The sequence below is a fragment of the Myodes glareolus genome, chromosome 19 (assembly GCF_982192425.1).
Source record: "Myodes glareolus chromosome 19, mMyoGla1.1, whole genome shotgun sequence".
Lineage (NCBI taxonomy): Eukaryota > Metazoa > Chordata > Mammalia > Rodentia > Cricetidae > Myodes > Myodes glareolus.
In genome coordinates, this window is record NC_142044.1 from 29263502 (window position 1) to 29286189 (window position 22688).

Sequence of the window (22688 nt, forward strand, 5' to 3'; positions counted from 1 at the left end):
AAGTGCTTGGCACTCCATTGTCCTCTTTTGTAAGGGCACCAATCCCTAGTGTCTGAGAGCACTGTCCTCATGTCAAAAATCACTTTCCTACGGCCCCACCTCCTACTACAATCCACTGAAGATTAGATTCCAAAATATGGGCTTTGCAGCACATGTGAAGGGTGCTCTGTGGAGTGGACATAGCGCCTCGGTGGTATGCTTTGCTGAGGATGGGCACACAAAGAGATTTCAGCTAGAATGTCTGGCTTACCCATGACTTTGACATCACCACAGGCCAGTGGTCCTTGAAGTTGGAAGAGAAGGAACAGACCACACAGTCCTCCTACTCATTACTGTGTTCACCTATTGTTCCAGGTGTCACTGACTGTCAGAGGAATGAGGCTGGCCTACAGTGTGACCAGGATGGCCTGTACCAAGCCAGCCAGAGGGACAGGGAGAGTGGCGCAGCCTTCTGCGTGGACAGAGAAGGGCAGAGGCTACAGTGGTTGCAGACAGAGGCCGGGCTCTCGGATTCCCAGTGTCTACGTATGTACTGGTTATGTATCCACTGTGGTTGCTGGGATCAGGGTCTTCAGGGACCTGGAAAAAGGGCATTACACACAGATGACATTTGTCTTTGTCTTAGTTAGCGCTTCTGTTGTTGTGAAGAGACATCATAACCACAGCAATTCTTATAAGGAAAACACTTAAGTAAGATGGCAGCTTATAGTCTCCAAGGTTTAGTCCATTATCATCATGGCGGAGAGCATGGCAGTGTGTAGGCAGTCATGATGCTGAAGCAGGAGCTGAGATTTCTTACATCTTGACTCATAGAGAACAGGAACTGGCCTGTGACATTGGCTGGTATAGTGAGCATAGGAAACCTCAAAGCCAGCACCCACAGGCACACACTTCCTCCAACAAAGGAATAGCTCTTTGAGGGTGTCAGTGTGTCCTTTCTCCACATCCCAAACTTTTGGGGAGGAAAGTGCAGTCTCACATTGGAGGCGTTTCCCCCCAGAGAATACCCAGGCGTTAGAGCTCAGCCTCCCCAGCCTCTCCCAGTGTCTCTGTGTGGAGCTACCCTCTGTCCAGATCTGCGGTGTCATCTTCACATACTCCAGGCTTGCCATGCCCTCCTCCTTATCCTCTGGTTCAGCCCAGTGATTTCGCTATGATGGTCACAGCGTGTTTATTTTGAGAGACAATTCTCCTCACATAGTGTCTCTTGAATGTCTCTGTGGCTATGCACCCATCAGGGCAAAGTGAGGTTACAATATGGCCCCTCGTTTCTGTGGCCCAGTCTCAGTGAAGTATGTGCCTTTTGGGCCTACAGCTCACTCTGATGTCTTGATTTATTTCAGAGCGATACGTGCTTGATGGCAGAATAGATGAATTGCTCCTCTTAGCAGAACTTCTTCAAAACCATGCCCTACAGATCTGTCTGCCAGAAAGGAGAGTCCCTTATGGTTTGAGTTCTTGTGGCCACTTTTGCAAACTCTCAGGAGTCTTCACAGAGGACAAACTTTGTAACTCATAAACCATTTCTTTCATGCTGTTTTATTGAATTCATATAACCAAGAAATTGGGACTCCCAGAAGCTGAAAGTGTGCCTGAGGTCACAGAGCTAGTGAGGAATGATTGCACTGGGATGTGAGCAGAAATTTGGCTCCAGAGCTACTATGGTGTGGCTTGTGGCCTGCTGTCTCTATGTCTTCAGTGCCTACAGCCACGGAGTCCTGAGGTTCCCTTTCCTTTCTCTGTGGATACTTGGTCAATGTACTCCCATACTCCCCACATTGCTTTGACTTACTCAGGGGAAATAGTTCAAGTTTATCTTCTCTTTAACTTTAAATCAGGCTCTTTTATTTTTTTCAACTTATTTATTTATTATGTATACAGTGTTCTGACTGCATGTCTACCTGCATGCCAGAATAGGGTATCAGACCTCATTGCGGATGGTTGTGAGCTACCACATGGTTGCTGGGATTGAACACAGGACCTCTGGAATAGTAGCCAGTACTCTTGACCACTGAGCCATCTCTGCAGCCCTAGATCCAGGTTCTTAATTCTGCTCATTGACCCATGCTGTGCTTTCGTGCACTATACCATATATCTAAACAGAGATATCTCCCTGGTATTGAAATTATACAATTGTAACACACTCTCCTGGCTTACAAAGGTGGGAGTTACATTGCTAATCACATACGTGTCCCTGTGTTTATCCAGCCATCCAGCTATTCATTCACCCAACTACCCATCTACTCATGGAACAAGGGACTCTGTCATCGTACCAGCTTGCAATGGTTCAGCTATGATTAGTGCATTCCCTTTACCTGGAGGACAGGGGGCACATACATAACCATGATTTACTGTACAAGGGTCATGGCTAGACATATGCTATTTTAACATTAATATTTAGGCTTTCTTTGCAATATTCTAAAACTCTGCTTTGATTCATAGCAAGTATACAAAGAGAACATGCGAACATCAACGTTAATTTCCACTAGCCCCTCTGCTCTGCTGGTAATGAACTTCTTCATAGCACCCAGGACTGAGAAGAACTCCACTACCGGGAACTGTTTATGTAGAATCTCTAAGCAGAGAGATAAAAGGGCTGCACTTTTAGTAGACTTCATTAGAAACTGAAAGACCTGTCAAGTCTAGTTTAATCTAAAACATGGACAGGTAGTCTACCTCAAAGTGTCCTTGGTGACACTGGAATGAGCCGTCTGTGGTATTTGCTAGACGGGCACTTCTAGAGTATATACAAAGTAATACGGAATGGGAAAATAATAAGAGAGGGGGGGTTATGTGGGCTGAGTTTATGAACCTGGCAACTTCAGTGATGAGTGCAGACGGGTCACTTTGTAAACTTAGAGAATGTTTTATTTCTTAATTTTTAAAATTTTTCATAGAAGTGTGTACTATACACATGCAAACACCGCTTGCCGCCTGCTATTCCTGTTCTCATCCTTGCCTCTTTGAATCAGTCCTTTTTTGTTCACCTAGATGACAGTTCCACAGATGACTTTTCAACCTCAAAGCACTGGAGTTTAAAGCCTGCTGTTTATGTATTACCACTAAAGCATTTCTATGCTCTGCATATGAAAGCTGAGAAAAAGACGACTTAATGTTTCATCTACTTAGATTCTTTTCTGCTTCCTCATTAAAGACGGAGATGTATTGACCTACGCAGAACAATGTAGAAGCAAGACTTGTTTATAATGGATTGAGTATATATAATAATGAGCACCTGCATCCACGTCTGTAATGATGACTGGATGTGCTAAGAGGATTGATTATACATAACATTTGTGTGTTTTGATAGAGGCCTGCAGTACAGGCACACTGGAGTTTTTGTGGTTTGGAAGACGCTTCTCTTTCCTTGACTGTTACTCTCCTTTCACCCTTTGTGAGGAATGTATTTCAAGTCACAAAGCTGCTGAAACTTGTCTGTTGTTCCTCCCCGCTTGTCTAGTTCCCTGAGCAGGTGGCTCTGTGAGTCCCGCCAAATGGATCTCAAGTGTGTTGACGGTAGCTAGATACACAGATGACAACCTATCACTTAAGAAAATACAGTCTGAAAAATGCAGGAGCCACGTGACTCGTCTCCAAATCTGCCAAACCTCATGTGCACATGTTTGATTCGGCCTGTAAAAATAGCTTACCTCACTTCAGAAAGAATTCAGATTATTTTGGGGGAAGGACAATTTCAGTGTAATCACCATGCAGTATAATTAGCATTCGAAGACAGGGAAAGAGATGCTTAGACAGGAAAAAAAATCAGTTAGCAATGAGAAGAGATGAGATGAAAGGTCTACTATAATGTGAGATGATCTCTTTCCTTCCCGGGAATAGGGTGGGAGAAGGAGGCCAGAGAGCTATACTGCTGAGAATTGGGAGCGAGGCAGCAGGCTTGCGCTCCTTTCTGTGGCAATTGCTCCGTGTTAGACAGGTATGTGATCAAGGGTGAGAATGGGTTCAGTGACACCCTGATCTTAGCAGGACCCTCTAGCCTGACCTAATAGTTATGTGCAAAATGTCCTCAACACACTTCAGACTTGGGTCTCACGGGTCTGTTTCATTTCCAGTGATGCAGAAATTTGAGAAAGTTCCAGAATCGAAGGTGATCTTTGATGCCAATTCCCCTGTGATAGTCAAATCCAAAGTCCCTGGTGCTGACTCCCCACTGGTACAGTGCTTGGCAGGTAAGCCATGAGGAAATGCACACATGGAGAGACAGGGCAAACCACATTATTCAATGGGATGACAAATTTAATTAGTCAAAAACATAAGCAACTTGATTTATCAAATGTCTGTGCAATTCCTAACTTCTCTGAGGTTTATCTCGTATCTACTAACTGCCACGAGTTGCACTGAACGTTGGAAAATAGAAACGTACCCTCCTGTGTATCACCATGTACCTATGTAATCTGTTCTGAGAGGTAGGAGAAGCAACTTCTGGTCACTGAACATGCCTCTCTACAGGGGCGTCTAGCCACGCTACAACCACCCCATAGTGATCCAAGGCACAGGTGAGAAGAAGGTGTTGGGGGTGTCAGTAGTTCACTCAATGGCATGAAGTTAGCAAGGGGCAAGTCTTAAGTTCAGACCCAGGCTAGCAGATATTTTACAACTGTGGCCGTGGCCCCACACCTCTTCCAATAGCAGATAAGTTGCAATTGTGGCCATGGCCACATAGCTCTTCCAATGGCACTCTGGACAAGAATTCTACTTTGGATAACATCTCTGTTTAGGTCAGTCTTTGCTCTTGTTTGTATTGTGACCACAACACAAAAGCAGGAACTAGGGGCCTAACAATGGTGTGTAGAACAATGGTGTGTGGGGACTGGATAGACAGTGCCAAAGGAAAAGTTGTGCAGACATGAGGAGGCAACACCAGGACAACAGACTTCGTAGGTACCTTGGAGGGTCACTTGTCCCTGCGGAGTATTGCACAGGCTCCCACGTGCACCATTGCACTGTAACACAACTTGGTTTGGAAAGACAAGGCAGCAGGCAAATACAAAGGAGGTGTAGAATTATACAGAGCGATGTTAGCAGAGAGGACAAGGTCCTTTGGTAGCACCAGGAAACATTTTATCCAAGAGGGTAAAACCCAGTGCTTAAAGTAAGGAGACAGCAATAGGCAGAAGTTAGAGTGAGACGACCTTGTCGGGAAGGTCTGGCAAGACAGGGTCTGATAGAGATGTGAGAGCAGGCTGTCTTACTCTGAGGCAGCCAGCACCTGCAGATCAGTGGGGTTTGGATATTTTCAACAAGAAAAGTCATTTCCCACGGCTCTAGATGCTGCAGACCCGAGAGCAAGGGGTTGGCAGCCTTGGTCTGTTCTCAGTTTCTCAATGGCCATCTTCCTGCTTCATCTTTACATGCTTTCCCCTGTGTATCTGTGTCCTCCTCTCTTCTCCTTATTAGGACATAGATTATGACCTCAGTTCACATTATTACTGCTTTATAGAGCCCACATCTAAATAAATTATAGTCATATCTAATGGACTGATAGTTAGGACTTGAACACAGGAATAGGAGATATAATTAGTCCCATAATAAGCATCAAGAGGCTGTTGCAGAAGGTCATATAGCCATTTAAGAGATAGGAACATGAAATGGCGGAGGCAGTGAGAAGGATGGGTACCACTGTTGATAAGAAAAAGGAAGTTGTAAGAAAGCCATGTATTGAATGTACTATTGAGAATGGAACAGAAAGGAGGTAAAGAAAGTGAAGATGTGGGTTGTACATCGTGTACGATGTACATCGTGTACGATGTCCCTGGGTACATCGTGTGCTTGGGACATGGTGGCAGGGCTGAGTCTAGGTCAGCACAAATTAACCTGATTGTTCTGATACTGATATGAAACACTCGTTGCCTTGACTGTCTTTGTGGCTAAGTCTGAAATAGGGTTTTTCTTGCAGTGAAAATCAAGTTAATTTGGTTAAAGGGCAGGTGGCCTTTAGGGCTGGGGGCATGTGGGCTAAAGTGAGCCATTTTTCTTGAGTTCTGATGGAGCAGGATATTTATTGGTTGAAAGACTCTATTTGCTTTCTACTGCCCAATTCATGTGGGTCAACATGCAAAACCATATATAGATATAGATATTCCTTTAATGTGTTTGTGTGTGTGTGTGTGTGTGTGTGTGTGTGTGTGTGTGTTTATGTATTCCATGTGTATTTGGGTACAATGTGAGTATTTGTGTTTGGATACTCTGTGTGTGTGTGTGTGTGTGTGTGTGTGTGTATGTGTGCGTGTATGTGTGTGTGTGTATGTGTATGTATGTGTGTGTTTGTGTGTGTGTGTGTGTGTGTGTGTTTGGATAGTGGGGATATGTGCAGGAGATGAGACTGAGAACAGGGTGTGGGACTGTCCATCCTCAGTATCAGCTGAGAGTCCAGAGGTTACTCTCCCATGGTTCTTATAGATTGTGCAGACGATGAGGCCTGCAGCTTCCTCACGGTGTCCACAACGGGGCCAGAGGTTGTGTGTGACTTTTATTCTTGGACAAGAAACAACTTTGCCTGCGTGACTTCTGATCAGGTAAGTTGCCGCAGGCAGCTGTACTCCTTTTCCTCTGTGCTGAACATGCTCTCGTGTTCCCGCGGAGGCAATCAGGTGGCCCCTGTGCCTCAAGACTGTCAAAGTGGTCAGTTCGGGAATTGTAGCTGTCCTGGGCTAGAGAGACTAAGGAAGTAACAGCAGGAATAGAACAGCATCTGACCAATCAGGACAGCACCTCAGTGTGAAGAGCCCTCATTCTCTGCCATTGCTTACCTCATTAGGCAGCTTAGGTCCTCATGCTAAGGGGTTATTGTCCAGAGCCCTAAATATCTGACTCCTGAGCTCTGGACACCAGCAGTGCTTCCATTGTGGAAGTCAATTGTGACCGTGCTTTGGAAATATGAAAAGGTTAGACATCCATCAGGCCTACATGAGGCTGCTGTTTCTACAAATGGAAGCTATTGGAAGATGAGAAGTTTTAGGTTGTACTGTTGCATTAGGGTAGAAGGACATCCAGCCAAGATCAAGTCCCAGGACCTGTCGTCCTAAATGCCCGATGTTGCAAGTCTCCACTTTACTATCCAGATTTCCCGGGTCCTCTTAGAAAATGTCTACATATTGTAATCCTTTTTTAGCTTGTGTGTATGTGGACACAATTAGTCTTCTTTTCTTCCCCGACTCCCTCATGCATTTTGCATGTCTGCATCTTTTTAGTGTGGAAGCCAGGCCACAGCATTGGTATGTATGACCCACTTCAAGTGCTTTCAGTTTAGGACACCCAGGTGCATGGTCGCCTTAAAGCATCACCAGCCCTGGATACGGCATGTGCCTGTGGAGTGTACATGAGTCAGAATGTTCCCGCATGATGCCCCGCCAGGTGCCTGGAGAGGGCTCTCCCCCCTCCCCCCGGAGTTTTAGCAGTTTGTTTGATGTAAATGAAATGCTGGCGGGACTCAGATTGAAATATAAGCCCCCTTCCCGCTTGTTTTCTGCTATTTAGTCTCTAGATCCTTCAGATATTGTGCCCCCAGTAATAAATGACTATATACCCACATCACAGCAGGGTTGTGAAGATGGAGGAAGGCTTCCAGGTGCCACACAGGACAATTTCTGCTGTGAGCTTTGCTATGATGGATATTGCTGCTGTCAGTGTTATTCCCCTCCCCAATCTCTAGCTGGGCCAGCAGAAAGTATCGCTGGAAGCCCTGCCTGGAACATTATTAAGGTTCCCCCCCAGGGCCCTGGGCGCTCAGTGCTGTCCTAAGGCAGGAGTGGGGCTTGGATGTTAGTTACATCTGATTGGTCCATCTCCTTAAGGGTTAGAACCCCATTCCTAGCTGCTCTCAGAGCCTCCCTGGCTCTGCAACTCCAACTCATTTCAGATTTGGGAACCATAGTGCAGAGGTTCAGCCTCGCAAGTCCAGACGATCATCTTGACTCCTGCCTAGGCAGGTAAAACCAGAAAGGATAAGGAAGGCTCTCACCATGCTGGGTCTCTACCTCAATCCCTTTCAGGTCTTCACCACCCCTTTGTTCTACACCTTCCATGGCTCTACCTTCCCTCCTCAGGCCTTGGTCTCTTCTGTAAAGAAAGCATGAAGAGACAGTGCCTTCAAGTAGCCTGTACTTTAGTCTCTGCCCTAAAGAGCCCTCATGGGAAACTCCATGGTTGGCAAAATCCTGGAAACAAACCACTGATGAGTGTGATCAGCTTTGCCCCACCCACAGAACCGTTGAAAGCCAATCAGGAAAAAGATCATAGGTGACCAAGAATGGCAGGTGCACTGTAGTCTGACTCACCTTCCCAAGCTTCAGAACCTGTCTGTGGACAGACTGTGCACCTGCCAGGCCTCCTCTGAGAAGGTTCCTCCCCTCTCCTCTCTCCACCCACTGCCCATCTCACTGGAAAGAGATCCTGGTCCCTAATTAGAGTCCCGTCCGTATTCAGTTTTTCTGGGAAGCTCTGCCGTATCCTGCTTCTCTACAGCATCCACCTATCACCCCTGTCACAGACTCTTCACCCGTTGCATGTCTTTTGCAGCTGCCAGCACAGTTGATGCGAGTTTGCGGCTCCCACGGTGCCCCTCTAATAAGGCTGGAAGACGTAGAACCAGACGTCCTCACGAAGTTCCCTTGCAGCCCCTCGATAGATAACTGCGCTTATGGTTTAGAACATCTATAATTGCCTTGCTGTAAACCATGGGGAACACTGGATAATAATGGGGTCCTTTTTCCACTTCCAGGAGCAAGATGCCATGGGCAACTCCAAGGCAACCAGCTTCAGGAGCCTTCTGTGCCAGGTGAAAGTGAGGACTAGCGGTGCGGGCTCTCTGGCTGTGTATAGAAAGAAAGGTAGGTTGGGGATGCTGGGTGGCTGACGCTATGGCTTCCCTTGGCTGTGTCTGCAGTGGTTTTCAGCATGATGCATCTGTGGGGAGGAGTTTGTTCCCCTCCCTTCACACCATGAATGTGACCTGCTTCTCCCCTAACCCCCTGAAGCAGGCTCAGCCTGCCTGCCCTCTGCAGACAGACAGGGGCCTCTCTGCAACTGCAAAGGGATTTCTGCATAATGTGCACTTGCGCCATCGTTTCTGGTTTTTATCCCGGTCTACTGGAGCTGTGAGCCTCACAATGCAGGAGCCAAGGAGCCAATGATAGCTCAGACAGAATACAGACATGCACCCAATCAGCTTGGCCTATATGCCGTGCAGACCAAGGCCTTAATCCTGCCTATATCTGCCCTTCTAGCAACTTGTAGGCCTATCTCCCTCCAGTCATACCTCCCAGGTCTTGGGACTCCTACTCATTTTTTTCTTTCTTTCTTTCTTTTTTTTTTTCTGAGTCAGACCACCCTCCACCCCATCTAAACCTGAAAGGGCTTTCTTTTCCACCTCTATTCTCATGGAACGCCCTCTGGTGGGAGTGTATATGTGTGTCATGTGGGAGATGACAGATTCTGAGGCTTTCAATGAGTTAGGCCAAGTATCTCAAGTTTTTTTTTTTTTTTGTAATGTTTGCTAACGGAACTGGTATTTCTTCATTTTATTATTGTTTTGCTTTTTTCCCCTTTTGCTGAAAATAGATTTTTTTGCATACAATATAATATAATTTATTATTATCCCTCAGAAGTCTGTTTTCTAATGAGAGACAGAAGGGGTGGATCTGGATGGGAGGGGAGGTGGGGATATAAAGTTCTTAATAACTCCCCAAGGTCTGGAACCATGTGAATAAGAAGAAATATTCTACTGAGTATTACACATCTCACTTTCCTATGTATCTTTTCTTTTTTCTTTATGGAAACTTGAAGGAAGGCCTCAGAGACACTGACTTCCTTTAATATCCCATGTATCTTTAAAAAAGACTATCTATCTATCTATCTATCTATCTATCTATCTATCTATCTATCTAACATCAACATCAGCTATCTTCTATCTACCTACCTATCATCTCTCTCTCTCTCTCTCTCTCTCTCTCTCTCTCTCTCTCTGTGTGTGTGTGTGTGTGTGTGTGTGTGTGTGTGTGGAGTTGGCACACATACACCACAGGATGCATGCAGCAGTCAAAGAACAATCTGAGGAAGTCATTTTCTCTTTCCACCATATGGGTTTTAGAGAGCAAATTCAGGCTGTCAGCCTTGGCAGCAAGAGCCTTCGCCTACTGAGCTATCTTGCCAGCCCTTCACAGTCTCTCTGTATGTTTCTGAAGAGCTGTTCTGGGGTCTCAACATTCTTAAAATAACACAGGGAGAGCAGAAAGCAAGCCCGGGACCCTGCGAGTATGGGAGGGGTGAGTAGCAAATGTCTCTAATGTCCTGTGGCCCGCACCCCTCTGTCCTGCCTTGTTTGCTTCCTGTTCCTCACCCGCAGGTCAGAGAGGGGCCAGAAGTATGCAGCTGGGTTCTGGGGCCTGTGGCTCCTTCCCCAGTCCTGGTTCTCTGGGCTATAGTTTTACAGTGGTTCTGAGAGGCAAGATTTCTGACTTCTGTGTCTTGTTTCTGCCTTGGAGGCAGCTGAGTGTACTTGAACCCTCACAGGGCTAGCTGTTTGATCTCTGGAATCTTCCCAGATAGTCTAGACTTTAATGTTTATAGCAGTGAGATCTGGTTGTCAGGAAGGTTCAATGAGGTAGCTCTTGTTACCCCTGGAAACCCTGCATGGCAAGAACTGGGAAAGTGAGAATGTCTGTTGGCTGAGGACCAGAAAACAGGTAATGGAGGCAGGACTTGGGCTTTGAGGGTGGAGAGGAGTGAGGTGGCGTTCTCTGAGAACTGCAGCTCTAGGCACATGGACTACAGCACGCTGAAGCTTCAGCCTCGAGCTGGAAGCAGCTGGCATTAGATGGCCAGGCCACAGCCTCAGCTGACCCTGCAGCATCCTTCATCCTGTGCGAGGACAAGCACGGTGTTTTCTCCCTCACATCCCTGTCCTGATGGAGCAGGGCATGTCTGTGGTACCAGTGTCTTCTGGTGTTGGCTTTCTCTGACCTACAGCTGGGCTGCTGCAGCTTCCACCTCAATGTGCAACTGTTCCTACCATCCACTTTTAGTATAACAAAGCTTAGGGACTGCTTTATTCTACTAATAAAAGCCAAAACAAATGAGGCAACCCCAGCTAAAAATGTCCCTTGAAAACTGTAATTTAGCCTTTTCATCACACTTAAAAATACAATTACATGTTTAAGTGTTTGTTGTCCTGTGCCTCCTCCTGTCCCCTGGAAGTTTATATTTGGATTACAAGGGAAAGTGAGAACCTCTGTGCTGCCAAACTCAACCTAGGGCAGAAATTGGCTCAGTGCTTTATTTTGCTTTCTGTCTGTTTAAAGCCAAGATGTGTTCCCGCTGTACTGGAAGTGGTAGGCAGCTGGACTCAACCTCCTGTGTTTACTCCACCTCTGATCAGACTATTTCCCACTTCTACTTTAAGCCCAGTCCTTTTTCCAGAATGCAAATAATATGTTACAGGAGGAAATAACACAGGTTCTAGACAGTCCTCACTCACTAAGGGCCTTCATGTCCAGGTCCACCCTCACCCTAAGTCACTTGTGTGATGGAACCATAAAAGGGGGCAGGGAGTTAGAGGCTCCCAGTTTTCTACAATGTCCAGCATCTCCTGGTTCTTACCCAGTTGAAATCTATGGTCCTGGAACCTGTGAGAGGAGCATGCGATCCTTAGCATCACAGGAGACCAATGTTGGGAAGCTCCTATGTGATGGGCTAACCCAGCCCTCCAACAAAAGTCGAGATCTGGAAAGGAGAAGCATCCAACTACCCACTACATCTGGGTGAAACATGCTTCTCATATGATCACTGGGACCTACTCCATTGTGGAGAACACGGCAGCCATATAGAGCACACAGCCTTGCCATGTCCTTAACTCCTCACTAGGCCTCACAGGACTATATGGGCTTTAGTGACCCAGTGGCTAAAACTGTGAGCAGAACAGGACACTGAACGAGAGAAGAATGAATTCAGTGAGGAGAGCATTTTGCAGCATGCGAAGTTCTCAGATTAAAATGAAGAGGAGAGATGGGACCAAAGTTAGCACGAATGGCTTCAGCAGTCATGGGGGAGCCCTAGAAGAGATGACATTGCAAGTGATACTCGAAAAATGGGAGGAAGCTTAGTGCATAGCAATTCAGGGTCTTCTGTGACACTTGTCCTAGGTGAAGGACATGCAGGTCAGCTGTGACTCTGGTCTTGGCACCAGGAAGCACTGGCCAGTAGAACTGCAGCCTGAGAACCTAGGCGATGAAAAGGGCAGTCATCAGTCACACGGCACCCCTGTGCCTTCAGATGGCGGTGGCAGCATAGCTCTGATCTAATGAAATCGATGTTCAGACAGTGACGTGTGGCTGGAAGCTTGTGATGCTATCTATCTCCCTACCTGGGAGCTGCAGTGTGGACATTTTCTCCCATAGCTTAAATACAGCGCGCACGCACGAGGTGGGGGGGGTCTTTTCTAAAGGCCCAAGCAGGGCATAAATGCAGGGGAGGAGTGGCAAGTCCTAAGGTGACAAACAGGATGTCTCCTTTAAGAGAACCTGGGCTCCTCTGTGGGATGGTAGCAGCTTTCCATGAGGTATTAGGCAGAGGGGGCTGAGTGGGTCCATGCTTGGAGGGAAGAGTGCTGGCATTTTGGAGTGTGTACAACATCTGTGGGGTATCAGCTAGCACTGGGATCACTGCATAGCTGTTTTCTATGCAGTTTGTCTCCATTCGATATCTGTGAGGAGAGGGGATCTCAGGCCTGCGTGTAGGCGAGGAAGAAGAGGCCCAGAGGATCGTGGCATTTGTGTAGTAAGGGGCCATTAGGGTGTTCCCTTGGAACTCTCTGAATCTGAGGCTCTGCCGTGAGCCTCTGCAGTGTCTCTAGGAATGGGAGTCAGTGCAGGCCTGGACCACCGCTGGGCTACTGGAAGTCAGTCCAGGAAAAGCATGGACTCCTCTGCCACCTGAACCTGCTGAATTCACATCACAGACTAAGGCTCTCTCCTTGGAATAGCATGAGCACAAGAATAAGGCTACACACACACACACACGCACACACACGCACACACACACACACATATACACACCCTATGTATAGATTAATGCTCTAAGGAGAAGTAGAACTAGGAACAGGCAAGGCCCCAGAGCAAGCCAGTTTTAACCAGAGGGTTAGCAGAGACAATATGAGCCTGCTAAATTCGATGGCTTAATTACAGAAAAAGGTGTGCTGAGCTACTGAGAAACTGCTGTTGTGGACAGTGGGGAAAGCAGCTTGAAAAGCAGGTGTCAGCGAGGGCTGAGTGATAGTAGATTACTTAGTGAAGAGTCATGTGTCAGAACCTTTGAAAGGAAGAACCTAAGGCAGGTTGAAAGCAAGAGGCTAGACCCCTTAGCCCTGCCTCTGCCTTTCTACTCTAAGCTCCCCTGCCGATGTTTGATAGAACAGGATGGAGTAAATAGCATCCATTGTGTCTTCTGAATGATGGCAGCCTGGTTTCCTTGTCTGCCACTGCCATGTGTTCAGGCTTATCTAGGTTACATACATGAAGCAATAAACAAGAAATGAGATAGTAGGGGGTGCACTGTCTATGCAGATGGAACATTGCTGCCACATCGGAATAATCAAAGGAACAGCCCATGCAGTTTTCTAGGTGTGCTGATATTCACAGGTATAAAATGTGTGGTCCAGGCTTTAAGGTCCATGTATGGCAGTCATATCCTCTCTGTGCCTGGTCAAGTACAGAGGTTTCCTGCCCAGAGAGAATCCTGTCTTGGTCCCACACTGTTCCCTGCAGACATGGACCGAACTCAGCAACTTGTTTGAGATCAGGGAGCTCTGCTCAAACCCACAGGGTTTTGAGGTCTTTTCAGACTCTTTCTGCCTCTCTTTAGGGCAAGAATCCACTGCAGCTGGTCAGAAGAGTTTCGAACCAACAGGTTTTCAAAACGTGCTGTCCGGGCTGTACAGCCCTGTGGTGTTCTCAGCCTCGGGAGTCAACCTGACAGATGCACACCTCTTCTGTCTGCTTGCCTGTGACCGTGACTCATGCTGTGATGGCTTCATCCTCACACAGGTCAAAGCAGGTATGGCCAACTGGAGGGCTGGGCCTACCCAGGGGTATAGGGTATCTGAAGACTCAAAAGCTACCTTGTGGAGCCTGGCATTGGAATTCATAAGACTGATGTTACCATGCCCAAATGGAAGGTGATATTCACACACGAAATCAGGAACAAAGCCCGGCCTCTTCCCAATGCCATCGATTGTGTCAATACTTCTTGCTATAATGCTGATTTAACTTTTATACTTATCTTCAATTTTATAAACAAAAACAAGGCTCCAGAAATGGAAATAATTTTCTCAGTGTTATATAGCTTCTGAGGGGACAGGGTAGTATTTGATGTATCCTTCCCAATATCTTACCATTACCTGGGAAGACTGGCAAGGTCACTTTTGGTCAAACTGCCATGGCTCACTCCTCTGCTCCTGATGACTATATTGATAACCAGCCTATGGCTTATCTTCCCTGGGTCATTTTCAATGGTTCCTCAGCAGTGGGTATTGCTTCATTTTGCAGAAATAAACCTAGGCATTCAGCAGTGTGACCTTATGGTTAGGAAGGGACTTTGGAGTTATGTAGTGTAAAGTGTCATGAGATCGTAGGGACTCAGTGGCCTTCTGGGGAAGAAGAGCTGGTCAGTGTGCTGTGGAGTAGACAGCACATAGATGAGGTGAGGAAACCAGGGCAATGCTAGAGTAGGATTTACTGGGTGTTAAGCTAGAGGCTGTGAGACACCATCCGGTTTAAAGACCACTGGCAGACTCTGGGTCTCAGTAATCAGGTCAGCATGGTGAGTGGATGCTGAGAAACAAGAACGTGCATTCTCCTTTTCTGCCTCTTAGCCTTCTCTCCCTGAAGAAATTATGAAGAGATAAGAGGATAATTGGCAATTGCTGGGCCCAGAAAGAAAGTTAAATACAACTTTGGGAACCTATACTGTTTTGTTCTATTCAGAGAGAAAGTGACGATTTCCTTTGGTCTCAAATAGAGTGTATACGGTAACTTGGTAAATCGAAGAGGTTATGGTAGTCTTGGGTAGAGGAAGAAAGGGAGCATGTTAGAAATCAGTTTGTGATGGAGAGGAGAAGCTTCATGTTAGCTTGATCCCCAGAGCAGGGAGAACAAGCAGTTGTCGACCATGGCTTAAGAAGGAGCAGGAGGGAGAGGGCGCCTCAAGGGGACCTTTTCATCTGCACCAGCAAGCCTTTTTATCTTGAGAACCCTGGGAGCCCTGGAAGGCTTAAAGCCAGTAAGGGTCACGGTCACATTTGCCTTTGAAGCCAGCACTCTGATTGGAGCGTAGAAAAATCGATAGTTGACGTTCACCTGGGTGTGGAGGGGTCAAGAAGGTGAGAAGCTATGCAAAAGACCAGGTGGCCTGGACTAGGGTGGTGGCAGTGGGGTGAGGAAAAGGAGGCAAATTCAAGAGGACTCTGGGGATGGGAAGAAGAGGTTTGTGGCTGGCTCTCCTGGTGGGATTTGGCTCCGTAATCAGTAACAAATAGCAGAGACACCAGGATATCTATCGCATGACCTCAGAGGGAGACTTAGAGAGCTCAGGAGTCGGCCTGGGCACACTAAGTTTGATGCACATTTGAGATATCTCAGAATGTGGCTCATCTTCGATGCGAAGCTCCAGGGCCCAGAGGGCCCAGTGGATGGAAGAGGATAAGCAATATCATCAGAGTGGACAGAAGACAGAAACCACCTGGTGACATCGGACGTTGTGGGACTAGGGCAGGGGATGTGGCTCAGTTATTAGAATGACTCTCATGTATGCACGTGGCTCTGGTCTCCATCGTTAGCACCACATAAAGCCAGGTTTGGAAGTGCACACCTGTAATCCTACTAAGGAGGTGGGGGAAGGGGAATCAGAAGTTCAAAGTCATTGAGGTAGAGGGCTGCCTAAGACCCTGTCTTTTTTTTATTAAATAAAAGGTTTGAGTGCCAGTGAGAATTCTGGGGAGACAGAAGGTGATGGGTGAGAAGATGTGCAGTGTGTCAGACCCTGGTGAATACTTGAAAGAAAGGTAGGGCCACTAGGCAGGGAAGAAGAGACCTGGGGCTTCTATAAGTAACGGAATGAAGGAGGGGAGGGCACACAGGGAGCCTTGACGGTCCCTCATGCTGCTCCAGCTCCAGGAAACACCCATTGGAAGGTGCCCAGCTGAGTTCCCTGTGGTTAGTAGTGACAAGATTGAAACTGGTTGGTTTTGCCATTTTCATTGGAACAGGGGCTTGATTATCCCAAGTTGAAATTTTTCTAGGTAGCCAAGGATGACTTTGAACTCGTGACCTTCCTCTTCCCACGTCTTCAGTGCTGGTGTTGCAGGCATGCTCCATCAGGCATGTAATGCTTATGGTACCAGGGACTGACCCCTGGCCTTTACGCATGCAAAGTAAGTGCTTCACTAATGAAGCTGCCTTCTCAGGCTCGGAGCTAGACTGTTTTTCTGAAAAGATGGTTAGAACAACTTCATTCCTAACTGTCCTGGCCTCAGACCTCCAGTTATACAATGTGGGTTCACGTTAGTGTTTAGATGGGCAAACCTTTCAGTGCCCCCGAGGTGTGCATCAATGCAAGTCACCCTACACACCCATTTGGAAAGTCTGCCTTCAAAGCCAGGTTGCCTCCTTGAGCTAAACATATCTTCTGTGGGCACCACCGTCTCTCCAGACGCTGTGTTACTCACCAGACCACGTGATTGTTCCATGTGGAAACACTGACTTCATTTTCCCTAGGATCATATATGAAGGACCATTTTGTTCTGTGGAGCAGTGAGCCTTCCAAGCCCTGTTTTCCACGACACGGTGGTTGGCAGCCTGCTGACTGTTCCCTCCAAGTCTAACTAGTGAGCTGTGAATTACTCTGAACCCAACATCTTACCCACCCCTACCCTCAAATGCAGTGCCAGAAACTGGGCCGTTGGGTCATGCCTAAACCATCTGGCTGTCTTTCCAGATTCATCCGGTCCTGTGGGTGGTTGGGAGTTTTAATTTAGAGGGCTTTGGCTAGAACTGCCGAGGTCTGGGGACAGAATCCCGCTACATCCTCCACCACAGCCTGCAAAGTCATTTAGCTTTCTTTTAAATCCCTCCTTTCCCTCTCCCCTCCTAGCTGCCCCTCACGAAAGCTGCCAGCTACCTCCTACCTCCTCTGGCTTCTTACCTCCAGCTCCCTACGAATGGCTGTGTTTTCAATAGGGAGCCGTTAGTGACAATTCATGATGCTTGAAGCCTGCTTTGAAGTGAGGGATACTGGGAAGAGGGACGCGGGGGCTGCCAGGACCTGAAATTCAAGTGTCGCTGGAGCTGAAGGATGTGACCTGCAAGTGACAGGTTCCTACCACACAGGCACATGATTACCACAGGGACATGTACTGCTAGTAGAGGAAGCTGTATGATTTCCTTCTGACCTGGGGGTCAGAGAACAAGAGGACCAGTCTCTGCCTGCATATCCCCTCTCTTTCTCTCTCTCTCTCTCTCTCTCTCTCTCTCTCTCTCTCTCTCTCTCTCTCTCCAGCCCAGTCTGCTACTTAGTAGGGCTTCGGCTGCCTCCACCCTTTCACTATTGCTCAGACACTAGAAAAAAAAACAAAACACTTCTCCTTTTGTGGTGTCTCAGTGTCCCCCTCTGTGAAATTAGGGTACCTAATGAGGTCAGTGACTCTTGAATCTGGCTCTACACCAGATTCTTCTGAGTGCTTCTTGTGAACACTGACTCTCCAGTAGCATCTCATCCCCATGTGACCACACGATGAAGTTCACAGCTGGTGCACTCTCCCTGTGTAGTGTATCAGTGCCACGTAAGAGGACCTCTGAGACCATCTTCAGAACGGGATTTGAAAGCAGACTCCAGTACCCTAGCGTCCCTGTGTCATCCTCGGGTATTGTCCAGGCTCTCAGAAAAACAGGAAGGCTATGCAGGGTCCCAATGGTTTCCTTCACACTGGCCTCTCCTCTCTGACAGGGCCCACTATCTGTGGACTTCTCAGCTCTCCCGACATTCTGATTTGCCACATCAATGATTGGAGGGATGCTGCTGATACTCAGGCCAATGGTACATGTCCTGGGGTGACATATGACCAGGGGAGCCGCCGGATGGCCTTGAGTCTGGGAGGCCAAGAGTTCCTGCAGGGTAAGCCTCTACTTTTTGCCACTTTTCGCCATATTTACAAGTTCCTCTTCTCACCAGCGGGGGCTCTGCTAACTTCTGAGGTACAGTTTTGCATCCTGAGACCCCGTACCCCTCCTCAGCTATAAATCTCCCAGGACACAGGTACATCCTCCTCACACTGACCTCTCATCTCCAGACTGTGTAGGCTCCATTTTTAAAAAGGGAAAGGCACCCATGATACTCCACAGAAAATTGCTGGCTGAGTTCAGTGTTATCCCAGCAAAACGTTTAGTTGATTCAGCTCTCAAAGCTGAAGGCTAGCTGGGGCCAAGATCCCTCATGAATCTAGCATGCCTGGCTGCTGGCTAGTCAGTCCTGTGCCAACTGGGGCCAGGCCTGCTGCTGCTGGTCCTGCCCTCCTTGGGATGAGTGCGTTCTTTTCCTGCAGGTGGCAGAAGCAGGGCAGAATAAGAATGAAGGGCAAGGCCTGTGAAAGTCCGGATACACTCGTCTGGTGCATAAACAAACCACACGGGGAAACTAGAAGCCAAAATACGGGAACTACTGTTTCACTAGTGGGAGGTGTTGCTAAGTCTCATGTAAAGCATCTGAAGCTAAGCAAGGGTGGAGGATTACGGTGAGATACCCTGAGCATTTTCCCTGGGAGGTTGAGAACCTCGGTGTTACACCTAATGCCCTGCCCTTCTAATCACAGGAGCACAGGGGCAGACTTATTACAGGTGAGGGTAAGTAGTGATCAGAAAGAACGGATGAGCCTGGGATGTTCCCTTCTCCCATTTGCTGAAGCTCTTTCTACTTTTCTGTAAGATATGTAAGAGTTAAAGACAGCCGGCTGGCCTCAATCCAAAGGGACGACTGGTGGGTTTCAGAGGTCTCCCTGGGCCAGTCAGATCACCTTTCTGCTTTCTTACCTGGCTGCCCCTCTTAGCAGGCCCAGGAGAGAGAAAAAGGCTTCATTGGCAGTCCTAAACTGGCCCTGGCTAGGCCAGCGCTGTTCACAGGGTCAGGCACATCAGGGCCAGTGTCACCCAGAACTGGTTAGACATGCAAAGTCTCAGGGCCCCGTGCCAAAGAGGCTAAGGACGCTAGCTCTGATAATGTGAAAACCTGCTGCAGGCTAGGTTGGAGCAGAGGAGAGCAGTATCCTGGAAACAAAGCAGTTCGTTGCACTGTTAGGTCAGACAGCAGCAAGACTGAGACCTGCACATGCACAGTAGTTCAAGGAAGGCCCTGCTGTTGTGGTCTTGCCCATCTTACCGCTGAGGGGAAGCAGGCACATGAGAGTTAGGACACCCACCAAGGAAGTTTTGCCTGAAACGGGCTCTGTGTGTCTTAGCCACTCCAATAGTGGCAGGCACACAGGGAGAGCTTTGGACAATGTTGTGTCTTTTTTTTTAACTCATGCTGATACCAAGGCCAATATATAGCATGTATGTTGCTCTTTGGAGAATTATGTATGCCTCGATAATTCTTGGACTCATGACACAGAGCATGAAACCCAGTGTAGAAAACACAGAGGAAGTCTGGTTGGCACACACAACCAAAGCCTGGAAATAGACGTCAGAATCTGGCAGCCTTCCAGAGAGCCTAACTCGCTTCTTTTGGGGTAAACAGAATCCAACGGTTTATTTGTGGGATGGCTGCCTCACACACGCTCTTCGTTGCTCTGAGAGGCGCCCAGGGTGAGAACAGGCATTTCAGGAAAGACATGTGATGAGCTGGCAGCCGTAAGTCAGTGGACTGTTTAACCAGGACAAGTGCTCGGTGTGTGCCCAAGGAGCCAGGAATGTGCCCTGGCCTGGCCTCCACGCGGAGGGATGGCAATGGAGGAAGGGACTTTGTGTGTGTGTGTGTGTGTGTGTGTGAATCAGAGGACAAACACCTTGACTGTCAGTCCTTCCATTTTTTTGTTTGAGACAGGGTCTCTGGGGCCTTACTGAGGCTAGGCCAACTGGAAAGTTCCAGGAATCTGCCCTTTTCTTGCTTACATTTCATTATCACTGCAATTGCAAGTATTTTCCTAGTTTATTAAATGGGTTTTAAGGATTGAAATCTCCCCAGCTCAGCTTTGGGGTTTTCAATACAGTGTGTGTGTGTGTGTGTGTATGTGTGTGTGTGTGTGTGTGTGTGTTCATTCTAGGGCTGTCTTATTTCCTATTTATTCTGATCAAATGTATAAGGCAACCTTTGGTTTATAATCCTGGAGGCATACCTCAGGTTGCCCTGATGTTCCTTTTAATGAAGCACCTTCTCAAACAAAAACGAAAAAACTCTATCTTCATCCAAGTTCACTGAGGGCCAACCCCTTTTTTCTCATTCCACAATTTTATAGAGGCTGGTTGAGTTGCAGAGTTAGCAGATTCGTGAACCAAACCCCATTGTGAATGCTTGTTCAGTGCTGGGCCTGCCCAGGTCACAGTCGTTCCAAGTCTGAAAGAGAATCACGATGATGGTCCCGGGTACTGCTCAGAGAGTTAAAAGGCATGGCAGGAGGCACACAGAGGCAAGGAGCTGCATGAATTGTTTGTATTCCAAATTCCTTCAGCTGAGCCCCGCATTCTCCCCAGAGTTCTGTGACCTTCTTCAAGCACTTAGCTACCCTGAGCCTCAGGGTGACCCTCTGTGAAGTCTGAATACTTGACGTAATGGAACGAAGTGCCAGCATGCTGTACAGACAGCAAAAAACAACTTTGTTTTCTAAGTTCCCACTATCTAGTCGTTTACCTGTGTGCCCCACAGCAACCCTCACTAGGGTGGATTGCTTCTGTTTCTTGGCTAGCTGTTGATGTCAGAGATGAGTCCAGCAGAGATCTGGTCATGGGTCAGGCAGGGTTAGATCTGTATTGGAAAGCTAATGTGGCTAGGCTCCCAGTTGTCGGAAACAACAGCTCAGTAGAATCCATGGCCTTCAAACAGGAAACTCACCGAAGTCTGCTTTGCATGATTGCTTTCCAGATCCTTTGGATCACCTGCGGAGGCAAACTTGACCCAGATAGCATCCTTCAGAACTGAGTGTGTTGCTGTACTGCTCATTAATGCTTACTATGGCTCAACCTTTGAACCCCCAAGTTGTTGGGCAAACTCCCCACCATGCCCCCGAGGGCCACTTGCTACTACCGAGGTCCACATGTGATTTCCCGAAAGCAGAAAATGCTTTCAAGTCATCTGTGGTTACAGCAGCAGATTCTTTGGCATCTGAGATAACTGGGAATTCCTCTGCTCGGATGCCACTGCAAAGCCTCTCTCCTGGACTCCGTCTGAATGCCAGCAAGCTCTGCTTCAAAGATGGCAAAAAAAGAGAAAGATATTAAAAGGCCACTGCAAAAGGGAGCGGAGGGATCAAGAAGGAATGGCGTGGCCAGCCATAAGTTGGTAGCAGTCTTCACATGTTATCACCGTAGCCCGCTGCTGTATCTCCCATAACAAAAACCCATCAGGCACATGGGAGGCAGCAGGCCAGGTGCTGGTGCAAATGTTGCCAAGGTTTCCATTGTCAAGGCCAAGAAACTCCCCAGCTAGCTAAAATAACAGCACTAAAGCACAGTGCTGACCGAGGTTTCTGTCTTGCCCAGTCCTGCAGCCATTAAGTCCCAAAGAATCACACAGAGGTCTACATAAGTTATAAACTGATTGGCCTATTAGCCCAGGCTTCTTATTAACTCTTATAACTTATGTTAGCCCATAATTTTTGTCTATGTTAGCTATGTGGCTTGGTATCTTTTTCAGCGAGGCACTCACATCTTACTTCCTCTGTGACTGAATCACAACTGCAGACTGAAACTTCCCTCTTCCCACAATTCTCACTGCCACTCCTCTACTTCCTGCCTGGCTACTTGCCAATTAGCATTTTATTAAAAATAATACAAGTGACAGGATAAGTGACCATTGTCCCATAGCAGCATAGACCTGCAGTTTGACTTTGTAGACTGGTAGGATTGTTGACCCCGCAATGCTCAAGTAGAACCCTTTTGCTCAGCTGCTAGGAACTAGCTAGGTTCCATTATCACTTAACCCATCTATAGCTGATGTCTGGTGCCCATAATCAGAATAAATACATAAATAAACATGCCCACCACCAACTCACAGAGAACCAAGAGATGATTTGGTGCAATCTGACCCTACAGCAGGTATACATGGGAAGTTTTCCCCTCAAACTATTAGTGGTGTGTGCCAGGCGAGAGTGCTCTGTGCCTGAAACTGAGCAGGGAAAAAGAGGAACACTTACCACCAAGAGGGTGTGAGAAATCTAGCTTTATCTGGTGTGGCACAGGGAAGGAGAACTTGCTAGAAAAGAGAGGGGACTAGCTAGAGTGGTAACAGGAGAGAAATGGGGGAAGGGAGAGGATATGAGGCATCATCAAGTCAACATAGATGATAAACGTCATTGAAAATGTCTTTATAAAGCTCATAACTAAGTATAATGAATATATGCCAATAAAAAATTTAAAGAATAGCTAATAACATTAACAAAAACACTAAATAAGAAAAGTTGCCAATGATTGAATATG

General features: G+C 47.3%; 1 protein-coding gene across 1 annotated transcript in view; it reads left to right on the top strand.

Annotated features, from left to right (window-relative positions):
• Positions 1-22688, top strand: part of Tg (thyroglobulin) — a 176477-nt gene that overhangs the window by 39253 nt on the left and 114536 nt on the right. The window contains exons 22-27 of the mRNA XM_087898830.1: positions 355-525; positions 4074-4190; positions 6421-6536; positions 8741-8849; positions 13876-14067; positions 18013-18180. Coding sequence (XP_087754956.1) covers positions 355-525; positions 4074-4190; positions 6421-6536; positions 8741-8849; positions 13876-14067; positions 18013-18180 — 873 coding nt within the window. The remainder of the gene's footprint in view (positions 1-354; positions 526-4073; positions 4191-6420; positions 6537-8740; positions 8850-13875; positions 14068-18012; positions 18181-22688) is intronic.